Source organism: Eublepharis macularius, chromosome 8, assembly GCF_028583425.1.
Source record: "Eublepharis macularius isolate TG4126 chromosome 8, MPM_Emac_v1.0, whole genome shotgun sequence".
Lineage (NCBI taxonomy): Eukaryota > Metazoa > Chordata > Lepidosauria > Squamata > Eublepharidae > Eublepharis > Eublepharis macularius.
Genome location: NC_072797.1, coordinates 33661707 through 33683769, shown reverse-complemented (window position 1 = coordinate 33683769; position 22063 = coordinate 33661707). Strand labels below are relative to the sequence as shown.

The window sequence follows — 22063 nt, the reverse complement described above, 5'->3', positions numbered from 1 at the left end:
TAGGCTACAGTGCCATAGAGCTCACCTGCCGAGGCCAGCCGTTTTCTCCAGGGGAACTGATCTCTGTTGCCTGGAGATCAATTGTAATTCCATGAGATTTCCAGCCACCACCTGACAGTTAGCAACAGCACTTGCCCAGCCTTTTCAGGAAGTGGGCACAGTCAGGTCAGACTAGAGCCTTGTGGGACTTATTGCCTCAGCATTTGTAGCCGCTATAGCACCAGGGGCTTTGCTGCTGAATGTAAGCTGGAGCTCTAGCCATCTCCTTAGAATAATAGTGCAAGATAAAAATGTCTGGACTTGTGAGAGAAGGCATGTCAAGAAGAGGCAGCATAATTTCCTTTTGCCTAAATGTGTTAGATGCCTGTACAATGAAGACTGATACTGCCAGATGAAAGTTTCTTAGCTAGGGGTGTGTGCACCCTTGTATGCATGCGCACACACAAGAAAATATTTTTAAACAATATATATTTTAAAATTATCTAAAAAGGGTAACATCAGCACATATAAAGCACAATCCCAGCAAAATAGTGGCTTCACCCCTTGTGGCAGCCATTTTGCAATTGTGCCCACCACCTCCTATCAGAATTCCAAAAGGTGCCTATAGGCACAGAAGAATTGAGGACCCCTGGCCAAGGAAAAGGAGCATAGGCACAGCGCTGCCTGCCTTAGCTCTATGTTAGCTGCAACCATCCTCTTCGTAGTCCCCACCATGTCAAGAGAGACGTGCACAGTGGTGTGCAGCTTTGCCCTATGCTGGTGCAGGTGCAGTGTGCCTGGTGACGAGGAGCTTGGACACAATGATGTGTGACTTCAGCCTGCAAGAAGGAGCGTTGGAACAACGGCTCTTGGTTTTTCCCCTTATCAGCAGTGATTGCTGCTCAGATTCCTCAGCCCCACTGCACCCAGGCCAGACAGGAGGAGCATGGGTATAGCCACACCCAGCTTTGCCCTGTGCTGACCCAGGCATGGTGCAGCTGATGAATAGGAGCACAGTGGTGAAGCAGAGCAGCCACCGGGGAGGATCATAGTGCTGCCGATACTCCGCTGTTCCAAGTCCACCATGCCCACCCTGGTGAGGAAGAGCACAAGCCCAGCAGTGCCTGGCTCTGCCTGTGCTAGGCTGAAGCATGGTGTGTTTGAAGTGGAGCAGCATAGCAGTGTCTGCTTCTGCCTTGCTGACTCCAGCAAGGTGCAGCCAGCAAGGAGAACTGATGGTCTTGAGCCCTTCGTCAGGTGGACTGGGCATGGTGGTGAGAAAAGCATGGCCATATCTGCCTGCCAGTCTGCCCCTGCTCTGCACATATTCAGTGATGTGCTCCTGTTACTATCGCTGACTAGGTCCAGGGCTCAAAGCAAAGAGGCAGAAGAAAATTCCCTGTAACGAGTTTGACTGGCCAGCCCAGGATCTGTTCTAACCAGCAGACAAAACTAGGAGCTTTGTGAAGCCTTTAATAAAATTCAGTTCCTAGCATAAGCTTTCATGAACCTGACAGCACTTCCCCCATGTGGGGCTTACATGTGCATCTTCACTTTGTGTTTGTTTTATGGGGGAGCTGGACAGAAACATTAGGGTTGAGCGATGACAAAAGAGTAAGTACAAAGGGAAATGTAATTATGTAAGAGTCAACTTTATTCAGGAAGAAATACTCAGAGTAGTCACTAAACTGCAAAGCTAGTTAACTGATGTAGCGAGTGAAGAATCACAGGTTTTGTTAACATATAGTAAGATTTCTGTTAATATATAATGGTGGTCATTTACTATTTTTATCCATGCCTTTTAATTCCTTAGTCATGCATTCAGACTTCTAAAATTCTGTGCTGAGGAAACCAGAACAACAATCAACTCTACCAGGATTCTGTGCTATTTCTGCTATATGCATTGCAGATCTTAAATTTAAAATGGGATTTATACACTAGTGCTCTCCCACAAAATTTTGTTCTCTCCCCGCCTCTAGCTGCTGCTTTTTTTCTTCCCCTTTACCAATAACTCAGAGACCACTTTTAAATGACATATTAACTGCTGGAGCAAGGAATTGTGCTCTGGAAAGGAACATTTTTAAAGGGTTCATGGACCTCAGTGTTATATAATTGGAAGCTTTTTTTTCTTTAATTTTACTGGTTATGTCAATTTATATTGTTTTTGTTGTTCTGTGTTGTAATCTGCTTTGAACGCCTCTTGTGGTATACATGTATTAAATAAATAAATAAATCAGAGTTGAGATTTCTTTACCTGTTCTCCTGCCTCTAGTATGGACATGTAAAAGTTTGAAAATAAAGTCTGAATAAAGGTAAAGGTAGTCCCCTGTGCAAGCACCAAGTCATTACTGACCCATGGGGGACGTCACATCACGACGTGACCTCGGAAGGATGGAAGGCTGAGTCAACCTTGAGCAGGCTAACTGAACCTGGCTTCTGCCAGGATCGAACTCAGGTCGTGAGGACAGCTTGGGCTGCAGTACTGCCGCTTACCTCTCTGTGCCACGGGGCTCTCAAAGTTTGAATAAACCATCTGAATTGTGAACAGTGAACAGTGTGTGTAGTGTACACATGACAGTTCTGTGAAATTGTATATATTTTTTGGCAGTTCTGGTGTCACTGAATCAAATTGTATAAAAATACTGTGTGAATATTCCACTTGAATATGGTGTTGGCCAGATGATATAGTAAACTGAATAGGTATAGGCAGTAAGGATAGTTCTGTGTAGCTGATACAAACATAAATAGAGCAGAAACCTAGTAGAAAAGCACAAGTATAGCCTTCCATCCAAACTAAACATTGCTGATAGTCCAGATACTCAGCCATGTACCAAAAAGAAGCTCCCTCATCTAAACAGATGCAATAAGAATCTGCAATTTTAATGCCTTCTGTATCTCCCACTTTAGATTTTTTGAACATGGAAATGTCTATATTCTGAATCCTGATTTTTTGAATATAATAAGGAAGTTGGTTATAGATGTGAAAGACTTCAAGCAATCAATAGCCAACTTCAACTGCAATTTCATTAGCTGAATTGGGGAATTTTAGTGGAATGTTGTTGTTATTTATTAGATTTATATTCCGCTCTCTCTGCAAGGCAGGCTCAGAGCTGATTCCAACAGGGTATAAAAACAAGATAGCATAATAAAACAGTTCCAATTAATAAAACCCAGTAGCATTCACATTGCACCGTTGGGTGGGTGGTGAACTGGTAGGTTTTATGCAGACCAGGAGGACAATGTCCCCTTCCTGAGAGGAGGCCAGTTAAAGTAGGGGGGCCCTCCCACCTCACCCACCATACACCTGGTGGAACATCTCTGTCATACAGGCCCAGCAAAAAGATAGTAAGTCTTGCTGTGTTTGTGTTTCGACAGACAGAGAGTTCCACAAAGTTGGTGCCAGGGCCAAAAAGACCCTGGCCGAGGCAAGATGGATCTCCCTGGGACTGGGAACTACCAGCAGATGTTGGTCTGCTGAACAAAGGGCCCTCCGTGAAACATAGTGAGAGGTGGTCCTATGTTCTTTTTTTAAAAAAAATTTTTTATTGGATTAGAAATCACTATAATATCCATTACAATCAATTTCCTTTAAATATTCCAGTTCTAACCCCCTCCCTTTCCCCCCCTTTTGTTGACTTCTAACAGTTTTCCAACCCCTTGTCCGTTTTTTCCCCCTACTCATTTCAAACTTATTTTATTCTATTAAACATATACTTTCACTCTCTTCTAAGCTTCTCTATTATAACACAGTGCTATCTCTATTCCCTTTCCCACTTAACTTATCAACTAAATATTACATTCCTGGCATATATTCTTTAATAATAACAATCATTTGTCTAATTTTTGTACTCTATATTCTATCTTATTCATTCTTGTCTCATCAATATGGGATAAACAATTTGTCCCTTATTCTACATAACTTTAAGTACTTCTATAAGCATTGCATACATTCACTATAAGTCAATCAATTTAACTTGTACTCTATATGTTGCTCTTTACTTCCTTCTGTCTTATATTCATTCTATTTTAGTTATATAATTTCTCCATTATACAATTATCTGCCAGGAATAAAATTAGTTAGTTTCTATCCTTATAATTCTTATAATAACACCTCTATTACTTAATACTATATATAGTAGTCAAATAAAATATTTGCTTAGAATTTCTCATTTAACTCTCCTCCCCTCGGTAAAGTCACTTCCCTCTTCTTTTGTTGTATTTCAGTAATTTTCAAACTGCCACAGTTCTCCTCCCACCTCCCATTTTTTCACCAAATATTGCTTCAACTTTTCCCAATCCATGTTGAACTGTCCTGGATCAAGGTCTCTTGGTTTCCTTGTCATTTTGTCCATTTCCGCCATGTACAGCAATTTATAAATCCAGTCCTCGATAGTTGGCACTTCTTGTACTTTCCACTTTTGCGCATACAAAAGTCTAGCCGCTGCTGTCATGTAAAATAACAATGTCCTGTATTGTGCTGGAATATCCTCCATTCCCAAGTTCAGTAGCAGGAGTTCTGGGTTCTTATTAACTTGAAATTGTAAAATCTCACTTATCACTCTTATTATTTCCCCCCAGTACTGCCTAGCTACCTCACAGGTCCACCACATGTGATACAAAGATCCTTCATGCTTTTTACATTTCCAGCATTTATTAGACATGTTTAAATTCCCTAACGCAATTTTCTTTGGTGTCAAATACCAACAATAAATCATTTTGTAGACGTTCTCTTTAATATTAGTGCATGTCGTGATCTTCAATGTATTTTTCCACAAGTATTCCCACGCCTCCATTGTTATTTCTTTATTAAAGTTTATAGCCCACTTCACCATTTGCACTTTAACTGTTTCATCTTCTGTGTACCATTTTAACAACACTTTATAAGTCTTAGAGATTTCCTTTTTATCCTCTTGTAGAATTACCTCCTCTAATTCCGAATTCTCCATTCTTACCCCTCCTTTCACACAGTCCGAGTTATAAAGATCTCTAATCTGTCTATATTGAAACCAATCGTAACTTGGAGACAACTCATCTTGTGTCTTTATTCTTAGTTTAGAAAATTCTATTCGTGTTATCTCCTTGTACGTTAAACACTGTTGTTCATTATCGACAGTTCTCGGATCTATTACTTCATAAGGAACCACCCAGGAGGGAATTCCTTCCTGTAGGTAATCTCTATACTTCTTCCAAATTGTGAAGAGTCTTCTCCGAATGTAATGGTGTAAAAACATAGAGTCTGCTTTTACTTTGTCATACCACAGGTATGCATGCCATCCAAATATTTTTTTATATCCCTCTAAGGCCAGTAATTTGCGGTTTTTCAGCGTCATCCAGTCTTTCAACCACACCAAACAGATTGCATCGTAGTAAAGTCTTAGATTGGGCAGTTGCATTCCACCTCTCTCTTTTGCGTCCTGTAATACTTTCATTTTCACTCAAGGCTTCTTGTCTGCCCAAACAAAGTCCGATATTTTCCTCTGCCATTTTTCAAACTGCTTAGAGTCCCGAATAATTGGTATTGTTTGTAGCAAAAACATCACTCTTGGCAGCACGTTCATCTTAACTACTGCAATTCTTCCCAACCATGACAAATTCAATCTATTCCATTTAATCAAATCTTGCTCTATCTGAGTCCACAGTTTCTCATAATTATTCTTGAATAGATCTATATTCTTTGCAGTCAGTTCAATTCCCAAATATTTCACCTTACTTGTTACTTCACAATCTGTTATTTCCGTTAGTAACTGTTGTTTTTGTTTGGTCATATTTTTACATAATATCTTTGACTTCTTTTTGTTTACATAGAATCCTGCCAGATCTCCAAATTCCTTAATTTTCTCTATTACCTTTGGCATGTTCTCAATTGCATCTTCCACAATTAACATTATGTCATCCGCAAATGCTCTGACCTTGTAGGAAAAGTCTTTTATTTTTATTCCACGGATTGCATTATCTTCTCGAATCTGTATCATCAATATTTCCAAGACCAAAATAAACAACAGTGGAGACAACGGGCAACCTTGTCTTGTACCTTTACCTATAGTCAGTTTCTTAGTCACCTCGTCATTCACCACAATTGCTGCACTCTGGTCTCTGTAGATTTCTTTCACTGCTCTTATAAATCTTTCCCCCATTTGTAGCTGTTCCATAGTGGCAAACATAAAATCCCAGTTCAAATTATCAAATGCTTTTTCAGCGTCCACAAAGAAGAAACCAACCTCCTTGTCACAACGCTTATCATAGTATTCAATGGCATTTATAACTGTCCTTAAATTGTCTTTGATTTGTCTGTTTGGTAAAAAACCAGCTTGTTCCTCCTCAATAACTTCGGATAACCATCCCTTTACTCTTTCCACCAATATCTTCGCAAAAATTTTATAGTCATTATTGAGTAACGAAATAGGTCTGTAATTTTTAACATTAGTCAAATCTTGTCCTTCTTTGGGGATCAATGATATGTTAGCTTCACTCCAAGTATCTGGAATCCTTTGATCCCTCAAAACACCATTGATGACTTCTTTTAGGAATGGCACCAGTTCATTGACCATTACCTTGTAAAATTTGGCTGTAAGTCCATCAGGTCCTGGCGCCTTTCCCAGATTTGTTGACTGTATTGCCTTCCTTATCTCTTCCTCCGTTACTTCACTATTCAGTTTATCTCTCCATCCTTCCGAAATTACTGGGAGCTTCATTTTCCTCAAATACGTCGCTATTGAGTCTTTATTCACTTCTTTTTTGTTGTACAGTTTAGCATAAAATTTGTAAAAGGCTCTACTAATAACCGTCTGTTCCAGATATATTTTATTATCCTCACATATTTTATTTATTGTCTTCTTCTCCTTTCTCTTCTTCAATTGCCACGCCAAATATTTCCCAGGTTTATTTGCACCTTCAAACGACTTTTGGTTCATTCTCTTAAGATTCCATTACAGTTCTTTATTATTCATTGCCGTCAACTGCTCTTGAAGGATTTTAATATCCTGGTATATTTTCTTTTTCCCTGGTCTTTTCTTTAGTTGTATTTCTTTGGCTTTTATTTTCTCCATAATCTCCTGTCTCTTCTCCTCTCTTTTTTTCCTGTCTCTTCTATTTAAGTCCATTAGTATACCTCTAATTACTGCCTTATAGGTATCCCATACCTTATTGGTTGGTACTTCTCTATTCATGTTATGTTGTATGAAGAACTTAGTTTCCCTTCTCAACATCTCCATATTTTCTCCCTCTTGTAACAAGTCCTCATTTATTCTCCATCCTTTCCTTTTAGTTCTTTTTCCAAACTTCCACATAATTGGATTATGATCTGAGCCTACCATGGGCATTATTTCTACATCCTTAGTCCAGAGCGCTAAGTCTTTTGAGGCCCAGATCATATCAATTCATGATAACGTAGAGTGTCTCGCAGATTAAAACGTATATTGTCTGCCTTTGGGATTCTGTCTTCTCCATACATCTTCCAAAGTTTCCTGTTGCATTAATGCAAAAAAAGTCTTTGGTAGTAATCCTCTTTTCTTTTGTACAGTTGCTGATTTTTTGTCCTGTTCCAAATTTGTAACTCCATTGAAGTCTCCTGCAAGAATTATCTGGTCGTAAGAAAGTTCATCTAATTGCTTCCTCAAATCCTCAAAGAAGCTTTCTTTTGCTCCGTTAGGTGCATAAATTCCAATCACCAACACTCTCTTTAAATTCCATGTACATTCCACTGCTAAAAATCTGGCTTCCACATCTCTCATCACTAATTTTGGCTGTAGCTCCTCTTTTATATACAATACCACTCCCCTTTTTTTCTTTTTTGAGGCCGCTACAAAGTCATTGCCCAATTTGTTCAGTTTAAGATATTTTACATCCTGCTTTCTAATATGAGTCTCTTGCAAACACACAATACCACATTTTTGTTTTAATAGCCAGTGGAAAATACTTTTTCTCTTATTCGGTGAATTGAGTCCATTTACATTCCAAGATAAAACTTTACACTCCATATTCATAACCTTGTTGTTGGTAAGTCCTTTTCATTGTCCCTCAAAAACTTTTCCATTTCTAGTTCAGATCTGATGCGCTTTTTCACTCCTCCAAATTCAAAGGGCATTCCTTCCGGTAATTCCCATCTGTACCTTATTTTCATGTCCTTCAGAATCTGGACTAAGGCTTTGTATTTTTTCCGGTCTAGCAACACCGATCTGGGTAACTCCTTCATAATAATAACCGTCTTGCCATCAACCTCCAATGGTTCTTGAAATTGTTTACTCACAATAATTTCTCTTATATTTCTAGTCGTAAATTGCACAATCACGTCTCTTGGTAATTTCCTCTGGGTTGCAAATCTTAAATTTATTCGATACACCACATCTAGGATAGCCACAGTTTCCTCCTCCTCCTTTCCCAGGTATTCAACTAACACCTCGGTAATCTGTTCTTGGGCCGTCTTTCCTTCTACCTCCGGCAAGACGCGAAACCTCAGCTGCTTCTCCATATGCTTGCTCTCCGCAACTGCCATTCTTCCCCTCATCACCCTCATCTCTGTTCATTGCGTGTCTGCAAGGTTCTCCACCGCATTTTCCACTACGTTGACTCTTTGCTGTGTCGCCTGCAGGTCATTTTGTATTGTTTCCATTCCCTTCTTCACTTCTGCCAGTTCATTCTTTACTGTCTCTTTAACCTCTTTCACCAGCTCAGGTTTCATATCCTTGAGTTCTTTAATCGCTTCTGAAAGTTTTTTATCCAAGTTCTCTATAGCCATTTGCCACTCTTTTTTCGACATTGTGGGGCTTGCTTTACCTCGCTCCCACGAGTCCGCTCGCTTCCTTAACTCCGTGGCGCTTGGCTTAGTGTCCTTTTATTTTGAATGTCCCGGTCTTTTTGCAAAAAAGTCGTTTAAAGAGTCCAAAATGTCGGGCGCCTTTTCTCTATGGTTCCTCTATGGTTTTTGTAATCCAATATGGCTTACTTCCTCTTCCGCTGAAGCCGCAGCTCTTCCCCTTTCAAAGATGGTGATTCCCTTCTTCCTGTCATCCGGCAAGGGCCGCTCTCTCCAGCAACTATATCACTGTTACGTACTTCCTGTTTCCCGACTTCCCACAGCAGTTCTCGTGATGGTAAAGCTTTCTCACAGCCTGATATCTCCTTGTGACCACAGGTATGTAAAACAATAGTCCAATTTCTTTAATAACTCCGTTTAACTTAGTCCTTTTTCAAATATAGTTCTTGCCGGATCCTCCCCTCCTTATAATCAATCTGTTGCAGTTTAAAAGTCTACTTTAATGCTTCATAGCTTTAAGTAATCTGTCCCGTTTCAAGAGATAGTGATCTTTACCTTCTCCAGCACTTTTCGCGGGTTGTAATCGCTGTTTCAATCTCAAATTCCCATCAGCTCTTCTTGCCCCTATTGAAGCTTGGGCATGTAGGTCTTATGCCAACCGCATTGGCTCCAGGACTGCCGCAGAGATTTTAGCCGACCTGTCTTCGGGTGGGACCTCAAGGGACAGGAGAGAGTCCATTGCGCATGACCCCCCCTCGCCCAAGATTGACGCGCCCTGAGGTTCTTAAGCGTTCTATGCCTGTTCTCCGCCTGAGAACAGTTGGCCGCGAGCTTATTTTGCCCCGCCAGCCGTTAAAACGGCAGCCCGGTCAGCTCAGCACTTAGAGCTGCGTTAGACCTCCATGGATCCCAAACCGGAAGTCGAGAGGTGGTCCTATGTTCTATGCACAATAGTTGAATTATAGAGAACAAGACTAGTTCTTTTGGGGAAATGCACTATATCGCAATGTTAGATCTCTCCTTTAAGGAAACAATTGTTATTGAGTATTAGGGAAATGGTTGGTAAAATATCTAGACATTGGAAGGAAGCTTTCAGAAAAAGAAAACCACAATTAAGCCCAAACGACCCACCACTCCAGTCACCAAGATAGTCAATCAAGTGAGACAACCGCAAGAGTCTTCTGGCAAGAGTTTTAGACTAGACATCGGTATCTGTAAAAATTGGCATCTAATAAAAAATAATTTTCTTATTTTTCTTATGCTGAGCTAACATTTTCCAGATTTTACTTGATGTTGCCTAAAATAATGTGATGCTGTTTGGAGTAGTAGACTGGCCCCAGTTAGCCAATAGACACAAAAGACAGAACTCATTCCAGAGGCTTCCAAAAACTGCAAGCTTGTACAAAAAGCTACAGAGTCGATGCAGAGGAGTTAGCCGTGTTAGTCTGTGGTAGCAAAATCAAAAAGAGTCCACTAGCACCTTTAACACTAACCAATTTTATTGTAGCATAAGCTTTCGAGAATCAAGTTCTCTTCGTCAGATGCATGATATAGAGACTGGTCAAATATAGAAGAGGAGGGAGGAGAAGGGGAGGAGGATTCTCGAAAGCTTATGCTACAATAAAATTGGTTAGTCTTAAAGGTGCTACTGGACTCTTTTTGATTTTGCTACAGAGTTGATGAACTCTTTCTTCTAGATCCGATTGACTAATAGTTGTTGGTGTGGAAAGATACATATTACTCAGCAGGCTGGACCGATGGTGTAAATATAGGATATTACAACAGTTCACCATATCTGAAGGCACAATGAACAGCTCCAGAGCCCTTTTTCCTTTGTTTGTTTAGTTAAGGATGCCAGCAAGGTTGAGAAAAAAATATCCTGCCCCTTAATAGAGGATTAATGAGTAGATACGGGCAGCTGAAACTTTTCATGGCAAAAAGGTGAATAACTTCAACTGATAATTGTTCACTCATCAAGCTATTAAAGATACAGCTAAAGGAACCAGTCGGCAAACCTGTGTCAGCGGATTCATTGGCTCTTTTGGTTTGGATCACAATTAATACATTTCATTTGTCTAGCAATAAGTTATCTATTTTTGTGGGTTTACTACCCTTTCCTTCACCCCAGCTCATTGATCAGTATGCCCATCAATAAAAATTAGGAATGATATGTCTCTCTCTGCAGATTTGATAGGTTCCCCCAGAAGAATCATGGTGCTCAGGTTCAACAACAGGTTAAGGGACGCTTGTCGTTCCCCCTCAATCACCAGAATATGAACCTCGTGACAGATCAAATGTCACGACCTAGAATCACCTGCTGTGGAATTTTGTGGTCCTTAAGGCTGTGATGAAGTATTTGCTTTCCTATGTGGTGATAGCCACTAGTATATGGCTGGTGCATACATGTATTTATATATAAGCTGACTTCTCATCACTACTCACCATTTGGTGACTCGCAGCTGAACAGGTGAACTCTCCAAAGCATGAGGTGGGAGTGAGTTAATTGATCTAGGACAGCTAATTGGCACTTGTAATGTGTTCTTTATTTCATTCATTTTTTAAAGTCACATCTGCTCTAAAAGTGGACTCTAGGTGGCAGTGTGTATTGTATGAACTGGTCCATATACAGCTTTCAGAAATGAGCAGACAAAGTATAGACAATAGGTGTTCAAATTGCTATTAGCCGTGATAGCTAATGTTCATGTTCAGAGGCATAAACTTTAACTGAAGCTATAGAGAAAAAACAAGAGATGTATTAAGATATGGCTGTGACTTGACTGTGAGCTTCACTCTCTTTGATCATACAATAATTTAAACTTTTGGGAACATAGGTCTGTACACCTTTTGCTTGGCTTAAGCCTGGAGTTTCTAACCTATTATAGTTAAAGGGCTAAACTATGTGAAAAAAATTCAGAGCAAGAGACTAAGAGAAATCCAGTATAAGAATGTCTATTTGCATAACTGAAAATATATAATTTATCATTCTTGATAATTGGCATGTTGGTTAATAATCCTTAAAGTTTCTGAAACCCAAACACTGATTGTTGGAAGTCTTTTATTAGGAAGAGGCACACGTGAATTTAGTAAATTATTGTGTCAGTTATGGAAATGGTTGTTTATTATTGATCAGCTTCTGATCCCAACTTTAAGAAAAATTGTTTACCCAGGCTTTTGTGATTACCTGTTTTCTCCTCTCAGTGGAATGAAACTATTGAACTCTTTCGAGATGGAATGCCATTGCGGAAGCATCGCAGTCATTTCAAAAGCTACGAGCACTGCTTCACAGCATCAGAGGCAGTAGACTGGTTACACGGACTGCTAAGGCACAATCAGAATTTTAGCCCAGAAGTAACGCGTACTCAAACGGTTCAGCTTCTTAAAAAGTTCCTGAAGAATCATGTTATTGAAGACATCAAAGGAAGATGGGGCAAGGAGGATTTTGAAGACAACAGTCATTTGTACAGGTAAATAACTGAACAGTGGGATTGCTTGGCTTTAAATGTATGTAAAGAGCTAGCTATATTCTATTTTCTAAATTGCTGTTCATATGTTCCTATAGCTGCTACAGATGTAAATTGATATTCTGATAAATGGCAATATAACTCAAAAGTTGTTACTGTGAACTCTACTGGTTGAATCTAAAAATTAAGACATCTTTTGCATCTCTGAAGGCAGTGAAGGAAGGCTCCAGTGCTAGCAGACTGAAACCTTTGTTTCCTAGTGCCAGGTAATATCCTATACCTTCTATCTTCAGTTAGTCTTCTCAATATGCAGTAATAATTTTCTTAATGCACTACTTAGGGGAGCCCTGACCTGGGTAGCCCAGGCAAGCACAATCTCATTGGATCTTGGAAGCTGAGCAGGGCCAGCCTTGGTTAGTAATTGGATGGAAGACCTCCAAAGAAGACTAGGGTTGCAGAGGCAGGCAATGGCAAACTGTTAGTCTCTTGCCTTGAAAGCACCAGCAAGGGTCATCATAAGTCAACTTGACAGCACTTTCCACCACACCACTACTTAGGGGACAGCATTGTTGAGGATGTTTGTTCATTTCAGCCTTTGGTGAGTGGATGATTTTACGTTTTAATTCTATTTTGTCTTCTGTTCCAAACTGTTTTTTACTTTAGTCGTACTTCCAGAAGACTTCATAGAAAAGACACTATATGTCTGTTCATTGTCATGGCTTCTGTGCAATCTCACATGGGGATCTGCACATGGCTATGGACATTATAAAGCTGCTGGAAGTGTGAGATGCTTACCCAACCTTTTTGCTTGCTTTTTTCCCTGGCACGGCTATAAAAGGGTGGGTGAGTTGCTCCCTTCCTCCATTCTTCTTTTGCTGCTGCTGAAGAAGGATGTCTCTCTCCCTGCTCCTTGGATTCTCTCCTGAAGGTGGACTGCAGCTTTCGACTCTGTGGCTTTGAAGGCTCTCTTCAAAAAGTATTCCTGCTGTGGGATGGCCCAATCTGATGGCCGTGATAAATACCTTTCCTGCTTAGGCAAAGACCATGACACTTTTGAGATGTGTGGTCTGTAAGCAGTTCACGCCAAAAGCATGCCATGAAAGGTCATCACGGCTAAAAGTGGCATTTGGGGAATTGGCCCTTAAAGGTTCCACTCCATTGGATCCATCAGCCACTGACAAGGGACCACAACACTCTGAATGGGTTTTTTCAGTTCCACCAACAGCTACCGTACCCGAGTCTGGTTCTAGAGACCAGTCAGTTCCATTTGCATCTTCATGGGTTCCACCTTGATGTCAGTAAGAACTGCCTACTAAGAAGGGGAAATTAAAAGCTAAGCACATTGAAAAACCTACTTTGTCAAAGTTGCATGGGAAGAAGAGACCTTCATCTTCTGTTCCAGCCTCCACGGGCCCTTTGAGTCCAGCCAAAGATCAGAGAAACCCATCTCTGACTCTGAGACAACATTCTCCCTCACTAACATCTCTTTCCAAAGGTGAGATTTCTGAGGTCATAGAGAAATCTGTGGCCATTTCTCCTCTGCTTCCATCTCCCATTCTCCCCTGGGGAAGCCATAAAGACTACTTGGTTCCTTCTGAAACTAATACCTATTTGGAATTGGCACACCATCATAGACACAGTCAGACCAAGTATTCTCTTTTTGGATTCCCTTATCTCCATTATTACACCTATCACTATGAGAGTTCTCTGGATATGTACCCTCCCCCTCATTATTTTTACCCTACGACAATTCTTATGTGCCTCTGTGCTTAGAACCAAGACACAGGTCCCAATCATCAATGTTTCCAACCTTGGCTCCCAAGAAAATGGGGGTTGAATCTCTCCAAGCATTCTGATGATGACTCAGATGTTGGTTCTGATTGGGTGTTGGAACGATCACTGTCAGAGTTCATCATAGAGGACGCTGCTGTATTGCTGAGCAAAGACTTTTGCTTGTATACTGAACAGCTTGTAAGGGTAGCGAGATCCTTAGACATTAAAGTCAATTGTTCTGCTCCTACACATTCAGGTCCAGTCTTTAAAGACCTTCATTTGGAGGCAATGGGTCCTGCGGGGTTTCCTATTATGCGAGAGATGCCACTATCAGCTTTGGTAAAAGTTAGGCCTGTATTTAACCTTATGCCTGATGTCAAATAGAGGATTGCTAAGATTCTCCTAGGAGAAGCACTAAGGGTCTCTAAGCAACAGATTAACACTGCCAGGCACATTGCAGATTGCACTTCTAGAGCAATAGCCTCTGCTATAGTAATTCCTAGACGCTCATGGCTTAGAACCACAGCACTAGTCCCTCACCACAGGATGAGGGAAGAAGACTTCCCTTTGGAAGGTTCTAACATGTTTTTTTTTTCATCATGGATGAAGCACTGAAAAAGAAAAAGAATGAGTAGGTGACAGCTTGGTCACTGGGCATTACGCCTCTTTATCCTAACCCTTTCAGAAAGAGGTTACCCTCCTTGTCCATATCCCTCTTACAATAGATACCATAGATTTAGTTCTCAACCACTGCATGCTTCTTCCAGAGCACCTCAACAACCTCTCTCTTCTACTTCCTCTCAACCTTGCAGGAGGTATTTTAGGTCGTAGCCAGAGATGGCTCTCGGTCTCCCAAAATCTAATCTGTTCTTAGCAAACAAAGCTTTTGATGCTGTCCCTCCTTTTCCTCTCTCAGGCATTCTTTCTCTCCCTCTGGAGGCCTGGGAATGCATCACTCAGGGGTCATGGGTTTTGTCTGTCACCAGCCAAGGCTATTGTCTGGAATTCAAGACAACCCCTCCAAACACCCCGCCCCTGTGCAATCCCCCTCCTCCCCCTCTGCTCAAAAGGAGCCATAGAACAAATTCCATCTTCCTGCACAAACGGCATTTCCCTTCATTATTTTATTAAAAGGGCTTATGTCCCATTTTAGATCACTGCTCTTTAAACAGGTTCATAATTTCAGAAAGGTTTTGAATATCGCCTTTAAGAGATGTTTTACCCTGTTAAAGGATCATGCTTACTGTAGATTTAAGAGATGCCTATTTTCACATTTCAGTAAACACTCAGTTCAGAAAGTTTCTTAGTTTCCAATGTGGCTCGAAAAAATACCAATATATGGTTCTCCTCTTCAGGCTTTCCTCTGCCCCTTGTATTTTCACAGCATGTAGTAGTCCCAGCAGTAGTAAGTCATCTTAAAGAAAAAAGGTTGTATGGCTTTCCCCTGTCTTGATGACTGGTTGATAGTGAGCCAATCCAGGGAGTCAGTGTTCCAGCATATATCTCTCATTCTAAGCAAGCTGAACTGATTGAGTCTCAAGGTCAATTTGGAAAAGTCTTCCCTTGTTCTCCAACAAAGGATAACTTTTGTGAGAACAGTCCCTGATTTGTCATAAGGCCTTGCTTTTCCCACTCAAGACAGAATAGCAAAGCTTCTTTTTATTCTGAACAAAGTACTGCCATGCAGGCTCCAAACCACAAAACAAATACAAAGACTGTTAGGTTTTATGGCCTCCCTGACTCTGATAGTTCTTTTTGCCAAGCTGAGACTTGGCTTCCTCCAAAACTGGACCATCAGAGGTGCTCCATCCTCACCTCCAGACCTGTACAAGTGGTTCTCCATTTCATGGTCTATCCACAGATCTCCGACACGATAGGGTGACAAATAGAATCTACTTGTGGGCACGCCATTTGGCTCCTTCCTGATTCAGATTTCCATCAAGACAGATGTTTTCCTGTCAGGTTGGAGGGCTTGTTGTGAAACCACTCAAGGTGAAAAGTGAATAGTCTCCCCAGAAATCATTACTACACATCAACCTTCTTGAGCTCACAGCTTTAAGGTATGCCCTAAGGACCTGTAGATGCCTTGTACAAGGCAAAAATGTGCCAACAAGCATTGACAATACCATTGCCATTCATTGCTTAAATAGGTGGTGGTGGGGGCACAGCCTCCCTACCCCTCTGCTGGGGGTCCTCCCTCATACCAGAATGGGATATCCAACATCAAGTCAGTCTCTCAGCCATACACATAGCAGGCAGGGACAATGTTTTGGCAGATGCCTTGAGTCGTTCCAAAACCCAGAATTACAAATGGTCCATTTATATGAGGTTCCTTAGCCTGATTTTTGCCACATGGGGCACACCTTCCATAGACCTTTTTGCCACACAACTCAACAAGAAATGTACACTATACTGTTCAAAAGCAGGAAAATGGAAATCTGCCCTCAGGGGCGCCTTCCAGATTCCTTGGTCCAGCACCCTTCTTTATGCCTCCCCCCTACCTCTTATGACTCTAACCCTCAACAATTATAATAACTCCATACTGACCAAGGCAAACCTGGTTCACCACTCTTTCTCAAATTGCTCAGGGCAGAACCTGCCAGTTGCCCCAGTTCCAGACCTTCTTCTGCATGATGCAGCTCTCCATCACAAACTGAATACTCTGAAACTCACACCCGTGGGACCTTTTCCTCTCTAGTCTAAAAGATCCTTTTGGAAGCCAGGAAGCCTTCAACCAGGAAGTCCTACCTAGCTAAATGGAAGAGGTTTTCTCTTTGGGCCCAAACCGACAGCTTAAATCCCACCACTTATTCCTTACCTTCCATTTTACTTTAGTTGAGCTAAAAGACCAAGGTTTAGCTAATGTATTTATTATTTATTTATGTCATTTATATATTTCGCCTTTCTCACTGAGACTCAAGGCGAATTACATAGTGTGAGATTAGTACAATCAGTGGCAAGGACAAGGGCAAGCATTTCCATACAGTGTCAAGAACAATGCCAATGAATACAAGATAACAAAAATACAGGATTAGCAAGGATCCAATATGGGGGTGAAGAATTGCTGAAACAACATAATCATTTCTAGGACTTACATTAAACAACATGCTAACACTTCTATTAAGGTCCATCCGGCGGCCATTTCCTTCTGTCACAACTCTATAAATGGGAAATCTCTTTTCACCCTGTCAGAATGCAAGTCCTTCCTTAGAGATGTAGTTAACTTACCGTTCTGCCTCAACGCCCATCCCACAATGGAGCCTCTCCTTGGTGCTTACCTTTATTATACATAAGCCCATCAAACCCTGAGTTACTTGCTCGCTTAAACTTCTGTCAGCAAAAACAGCCTTTTTGTGGCAATAACATCAGCAAGAAGGGTAAGTGAATTGTAAGTTCAATGAAATCACTTCCCAATATTAAAGTCACAACTATTAACAGTTCCTATAGACAGAGAGATGTTCATAAATAAAGTTCAGTCATATCAGTCCATACAAGTTCCATACAAGTCTATAAGTCAGCTGGTAGATTCTTGACCACGAAGCCGTGCAACTGTGATGCCGCCAGAGGGGAGCAGAGTCGATTGTAAGGTTGACACGGAGCAACAGGCCACACTATTGTCTCATGCCACATATTATGAACAATACAATCAGCCATGTCCAGTGCACATTTGAGAACACTCCACAAAGGCACCGTCCAGTAATTGGATTACTGTAACTCGCTCTACACAGGGCTTCCATTGAGTCTGACCCGGAAATTACAGCGGGTCCAGAATGCTGCTGCCCGTGTCTTGATGGGTGTGCCTTTCAGAACACATCTGACTCCAGTTCTGCAGCAGCTACACTGCCTTCCCATGGAGTTCCAGATCAGGTTCAAGGTTTTGGTATTAACCTATAAAGCCCTAAACGGACTGGGACCAGCATACCTGAGGGACCGTCTCTTCCCCGGAGGGTGCTGAGATCAGCCAGTAAGCACCTACTGGTGGTCCCTGGCCCCAGGGAGGCTCGATTGGCCTCAACCAGGGCCAGGGCCTTTTTGGTCCTCACCCCGATCTGGTGGAACTCTCTGTCTGAGGACACCTGGGCCCGCCAAGATCTTGTCTCCTTCAGGCAGGCCTGTAAGACAGAGATGTTCTGCCAGGCGTATGGTTGAGGCCATCAGGGTTTCCACCAAATGAGCCTCTCCCGGTCTCCTCTATGTCTGTAGGGAGTATTGACCATCTACCCCCCATATATGAGCGACCACACATGGTTAAGCCACACTTCCACCTCCGTCAGATGTTATATGGTTTTTATACAGTGAGCAGGTGTTTTATTAGAAAGCTGTGTTAATTTATTGTGATTTTATCTTGTATATTTTGTCTTCTGTTGTAACCCACCCTGAGCCCGCTTGTGGGGAGGGCAGGATATAAATATAATTTATAATAATAATAATTACGCATTATGCCATTGATGTTGCCTGTGCAGCAGTCTTGAAGAGTCTTTTCAACTGAAGAGCTTTATGCCCTTTGCCATGGTAAGTCACCTTGCTAATCTCCCATGTCGGATTTCACAGAAGCCACGATAATGAAAACAAGGTTGCATTTATTTTGTTTATTGAGTGGTCTTCTGGGCAGGCACACAGCCTCCATCCCCACCATGAACTCTCCTTCTCTTCCTTGTGCATCTGAAGATGCACCAGGGGAAAAAGTGTGCAAAAAGGTTGGGTGAGAGTCTTGTGATTCTAGGAGCTTTAGAACATGTGTGGTTGTCTTGAGAACATGTGCAGATTGCCATGTGTGCCTGCACAGAAGACCACCCAATGAACAACAGTTTTGTTTCTAGATGAAATTCACAGAAAACAGAACCTTGCACATGCTAGACAGCGAACATAGCATGACTTGTTGGTTACTCAGGATATCTGTTGGAAACGTGGTGTTTTTTGGCATTGACCACTGAAACTGACTGCAGATAACAAAGATGCAGACAATAGGAAAAGAAATGGATGAATAATTTCTTTTCTGAGAGTTCTCCCACAGTTATTTTCTTCTTGAGGTAAGCCACTTACATATCCATTGTCTCTTAACTTTACTTACTGCAGTATAAGCAAAAAAGTTCTTTCTTCCCAAAGGTTCTGTTTTTTTACTTCATGGCAGGAACAACCCTGTCCACAGTCTCAAACTCTGTTATGTGTCTCACTCCCAAACCAGAGCTGGGAGTGGATGTCTCTGGGAAAAGCATTCTCTTTGTCCTGCTGCCAAAGTGATGCTAAAAGGGGTTGGCTCAGGTGTAGTTGGTAAAGTCTGCTGGTTTCTTCTAGGATGAAATATCTACGTGTGAAAACCCACCCACCCCCAGGACTGAAACCAATGTTGTACAAACATGTTTCTAAGCCATCTTGAAAATCTATAATGAACAAGGGTGTTAAATAAACAAACAATGCAAATTAGACCTGCCAGCCTTTCCTGCCTGCCAGTGTCAATAACTTTACCACGTTGTTATTACTTTTTAAAGATATATGTTTAATCATAACAGACACGCTTCAGTCTTTTTCTTTGCTTGCATTATTATGTCATGAAAGACTATATTCTGGGTAGCAAACCTTGTTCTACTGGTAAGTCCTAAGAGATGGTGTTGGATTAGGAACACCTTAGGGTATGCTACTGATGGCACACTCAGCAGGAGTCAAACCCTGTTTTATTTTAAAGGATTTCGCACCTTTATACCATTAAGGGATTCAAAGTGGCTTCCCAGTAAATGTGAACAAACTACTTGTCTATGTGAACAAGCCTCATCAGATGCCTAATCTTGGCCCTGCCTTACAACATTAAGAAAGGAAGAAGTCAGCCCTGGTTGGAAGGTCAAGGCAGCTTCTAGCTTGCGATTCATTCACCCTCTTAGCTGAGGTTATAGCCACCAGAAAGGCTGTGTTAGCTGTCAGAACCTTAAGGGAGTAGGTAGCCAGGGGCTCAAAATGTTTATGCATGAGTGAAGTAAGAACCAAGGAGAGACTCCACTGTGGAATCAGTCTGGATGTTGAAGGTTGTAGGTTTGCTAAACCTCTGAGGAAGGACTTGCATTGTGATTGAGCAAAGAGAGATTTCCTGTTTATATCATCATGGTAGGCTGAAATGACTGTATTAGCCAAAATTTGATCCTTTAGCTGGACCAGATAATGTAAAACAGATGGTAAAGGGGCCAAGACCAGGTTTAAGTTGTTGCCTATGACCCAAAGTGAAAATATTTTCCATTTGGATAGGTAATATTTTCTGGTGGATGGTTTTCTAGCTTCCAGCACAACCTTCTGGACTGGGAAGGAGAAATTGAGTCCATGGGGAATATAAGCAAGTTTGTCAGTTTCGGAGTGTCCAAGTCATGATGGAGAACCCCATCATCCTGTAGCAGATATGGTATTTGGAGAAAAAGGTAGATTCTGCCCTGTGCCATTTGGGATAGAGTGGCAGTGAGGGGCTACGACAGTTGTCAAGGAACCTTCCCTCATCATCTTGCTGAGTGTCAGTGTCATAAGAGGAAGAAGGAGGAATGCATACAGGAGGGTGCCCGACCATGGGATCTAAAAGGCATCCCCGAGAGAGGCTGTGCCCTTTCCTGTGAATGAGCAATATCAAGCACATTTCCTGTTGAGGTCTGTGGCAAACAAATCTATGGTATGATATGCCCACATTGCAAACACAGGCTGAGACCGGGTTCAATTTGTTGCCTGCATCCCAAAGAGAAAATCTTTTCCATTTAGCTAGGTATGATTTCATGATGATGGTTTCCTAGCTTCCATTTTTGGCCATTTGGGGCCCCTTTCAGACAGGGTCAGGGCTAAAATCACCAGGATTGGGTCATTGCCTGGCGGGGGACCCTTCCCCTGCCTGGCACTGACCCAATCTGGGCCGTTTGGGGCCTGATCCAGGCCAAAACGTGCCGGAAATGGCCATTTGGAGCCCGTTTCGGCCTGGATTGGGCCAAAATGGCCCTGATCAGGCCACTGCCAGGTGGGAGAACACTCCCCTTTCGGCAGCAGCCAAATCCTGGCCATTTTGGCCCGATCAAGGGGCGTGGCATATGCTAATTATTTATGCTAATTAGTTCCTGCAGCTCTTTTTCTACAAAATGACTCCTGATTATGTGTATGGCAAAGAGAGTGACTTGATGCTGGATAGCCCATTCCCATAACAGTGAGGATTCCCGGGAGAGACCCAGGAAAGCTGTGCCTCCTTGTCTTGCATGGCAGTCGTATTGTCCTTGTATATCTGAACATTCTTGCCTTCCACTAGGCAAACCAGAGCCTTCAGAGCATACCTTATTGCCCTGAGCTGGAGAAGGTAGATATGCATAGATGATTCTTGAGGGCAGCGTGTTCCGTTCACCTCGGTGGTCCCAGAACAAGCCCCGCCCATCCCAACAGAGAGACTTCTGTGTAGATCAAGATGTGATCTGCAGAAGAGCCGAAGGGGATCCACATCTAGAAGTTGTTCCACCACTTCAGGGACCTGTAAAGGAACCTTGGGATAGAGAACTACTTGAACAGGTTCTGTTGGTGTGTGTGGAACACTCTGATGAACTAGTTCTGCAGGGGACAAAGCCTTAGCCTGGCGAACGGAGCTGTCAGAGAGGCCATAAAATCTAACAATCTTTTAATTTGTTTTGCACTTTGTTGCCTATATGAAAGGACCTTGTTCATAGTGAGGAGAAATTTCCCTGTCCTTTCTGAGGTAAGGAAGGCAAGGGCTAGGGAAGTCTAAGAGTGCGCCTGCAAATATCACCTTTTGCCAGGGAACCATGAGTGAGTTCTCCACATTCATGCTCAAGTCCAGCTGATGGAGGACAGTAAGGACCAGACACGTGTCCTTGGACAGAGATTCTCTGGAATGGCCCACCAGAAACAAGTTGTCAAGATAGGGGGAAAGGGTACACCTGTTTACCTTGAAATGGCTTACTACTACTGCCATGACTTTTGTAAAAATACAAGGAGCAGAGGAGAGGCTGAATGTAAGAACTTTGTACTGGTAGTTCTTGGAGCCACATTGAAAGTGAAGGAACTTTCTGTAGTGAACATTTATTGGAACATGAAAACATGTGTCTTTTAAATCAACAGTAAACTTGAGTTTTTA

At 41.9% G+C, this 22063-nt stretch overlaps 1 protein-coding gene across 1 annotated transcript in view; it reads left to right on the top strand.

The window, feature by feature from the left end:
- The window catches only part of DEPDC1B (DEP domain containing 1B), a 63354-nt gene that overhangs the window by 2317 nt on the left and 38974 nt on the right, over positions 1-22063 (top strand). Inside the window, exon 2 of the mRNA XM_054986788.1 lies at positions 11930-12195. Coding sequence (XP_054842763.1) covers positions 11930-12195 — 266 coding nt within the window. The remainder of the gene's footprint in view (positions 1-11929; positions 12196-22063) is intronic.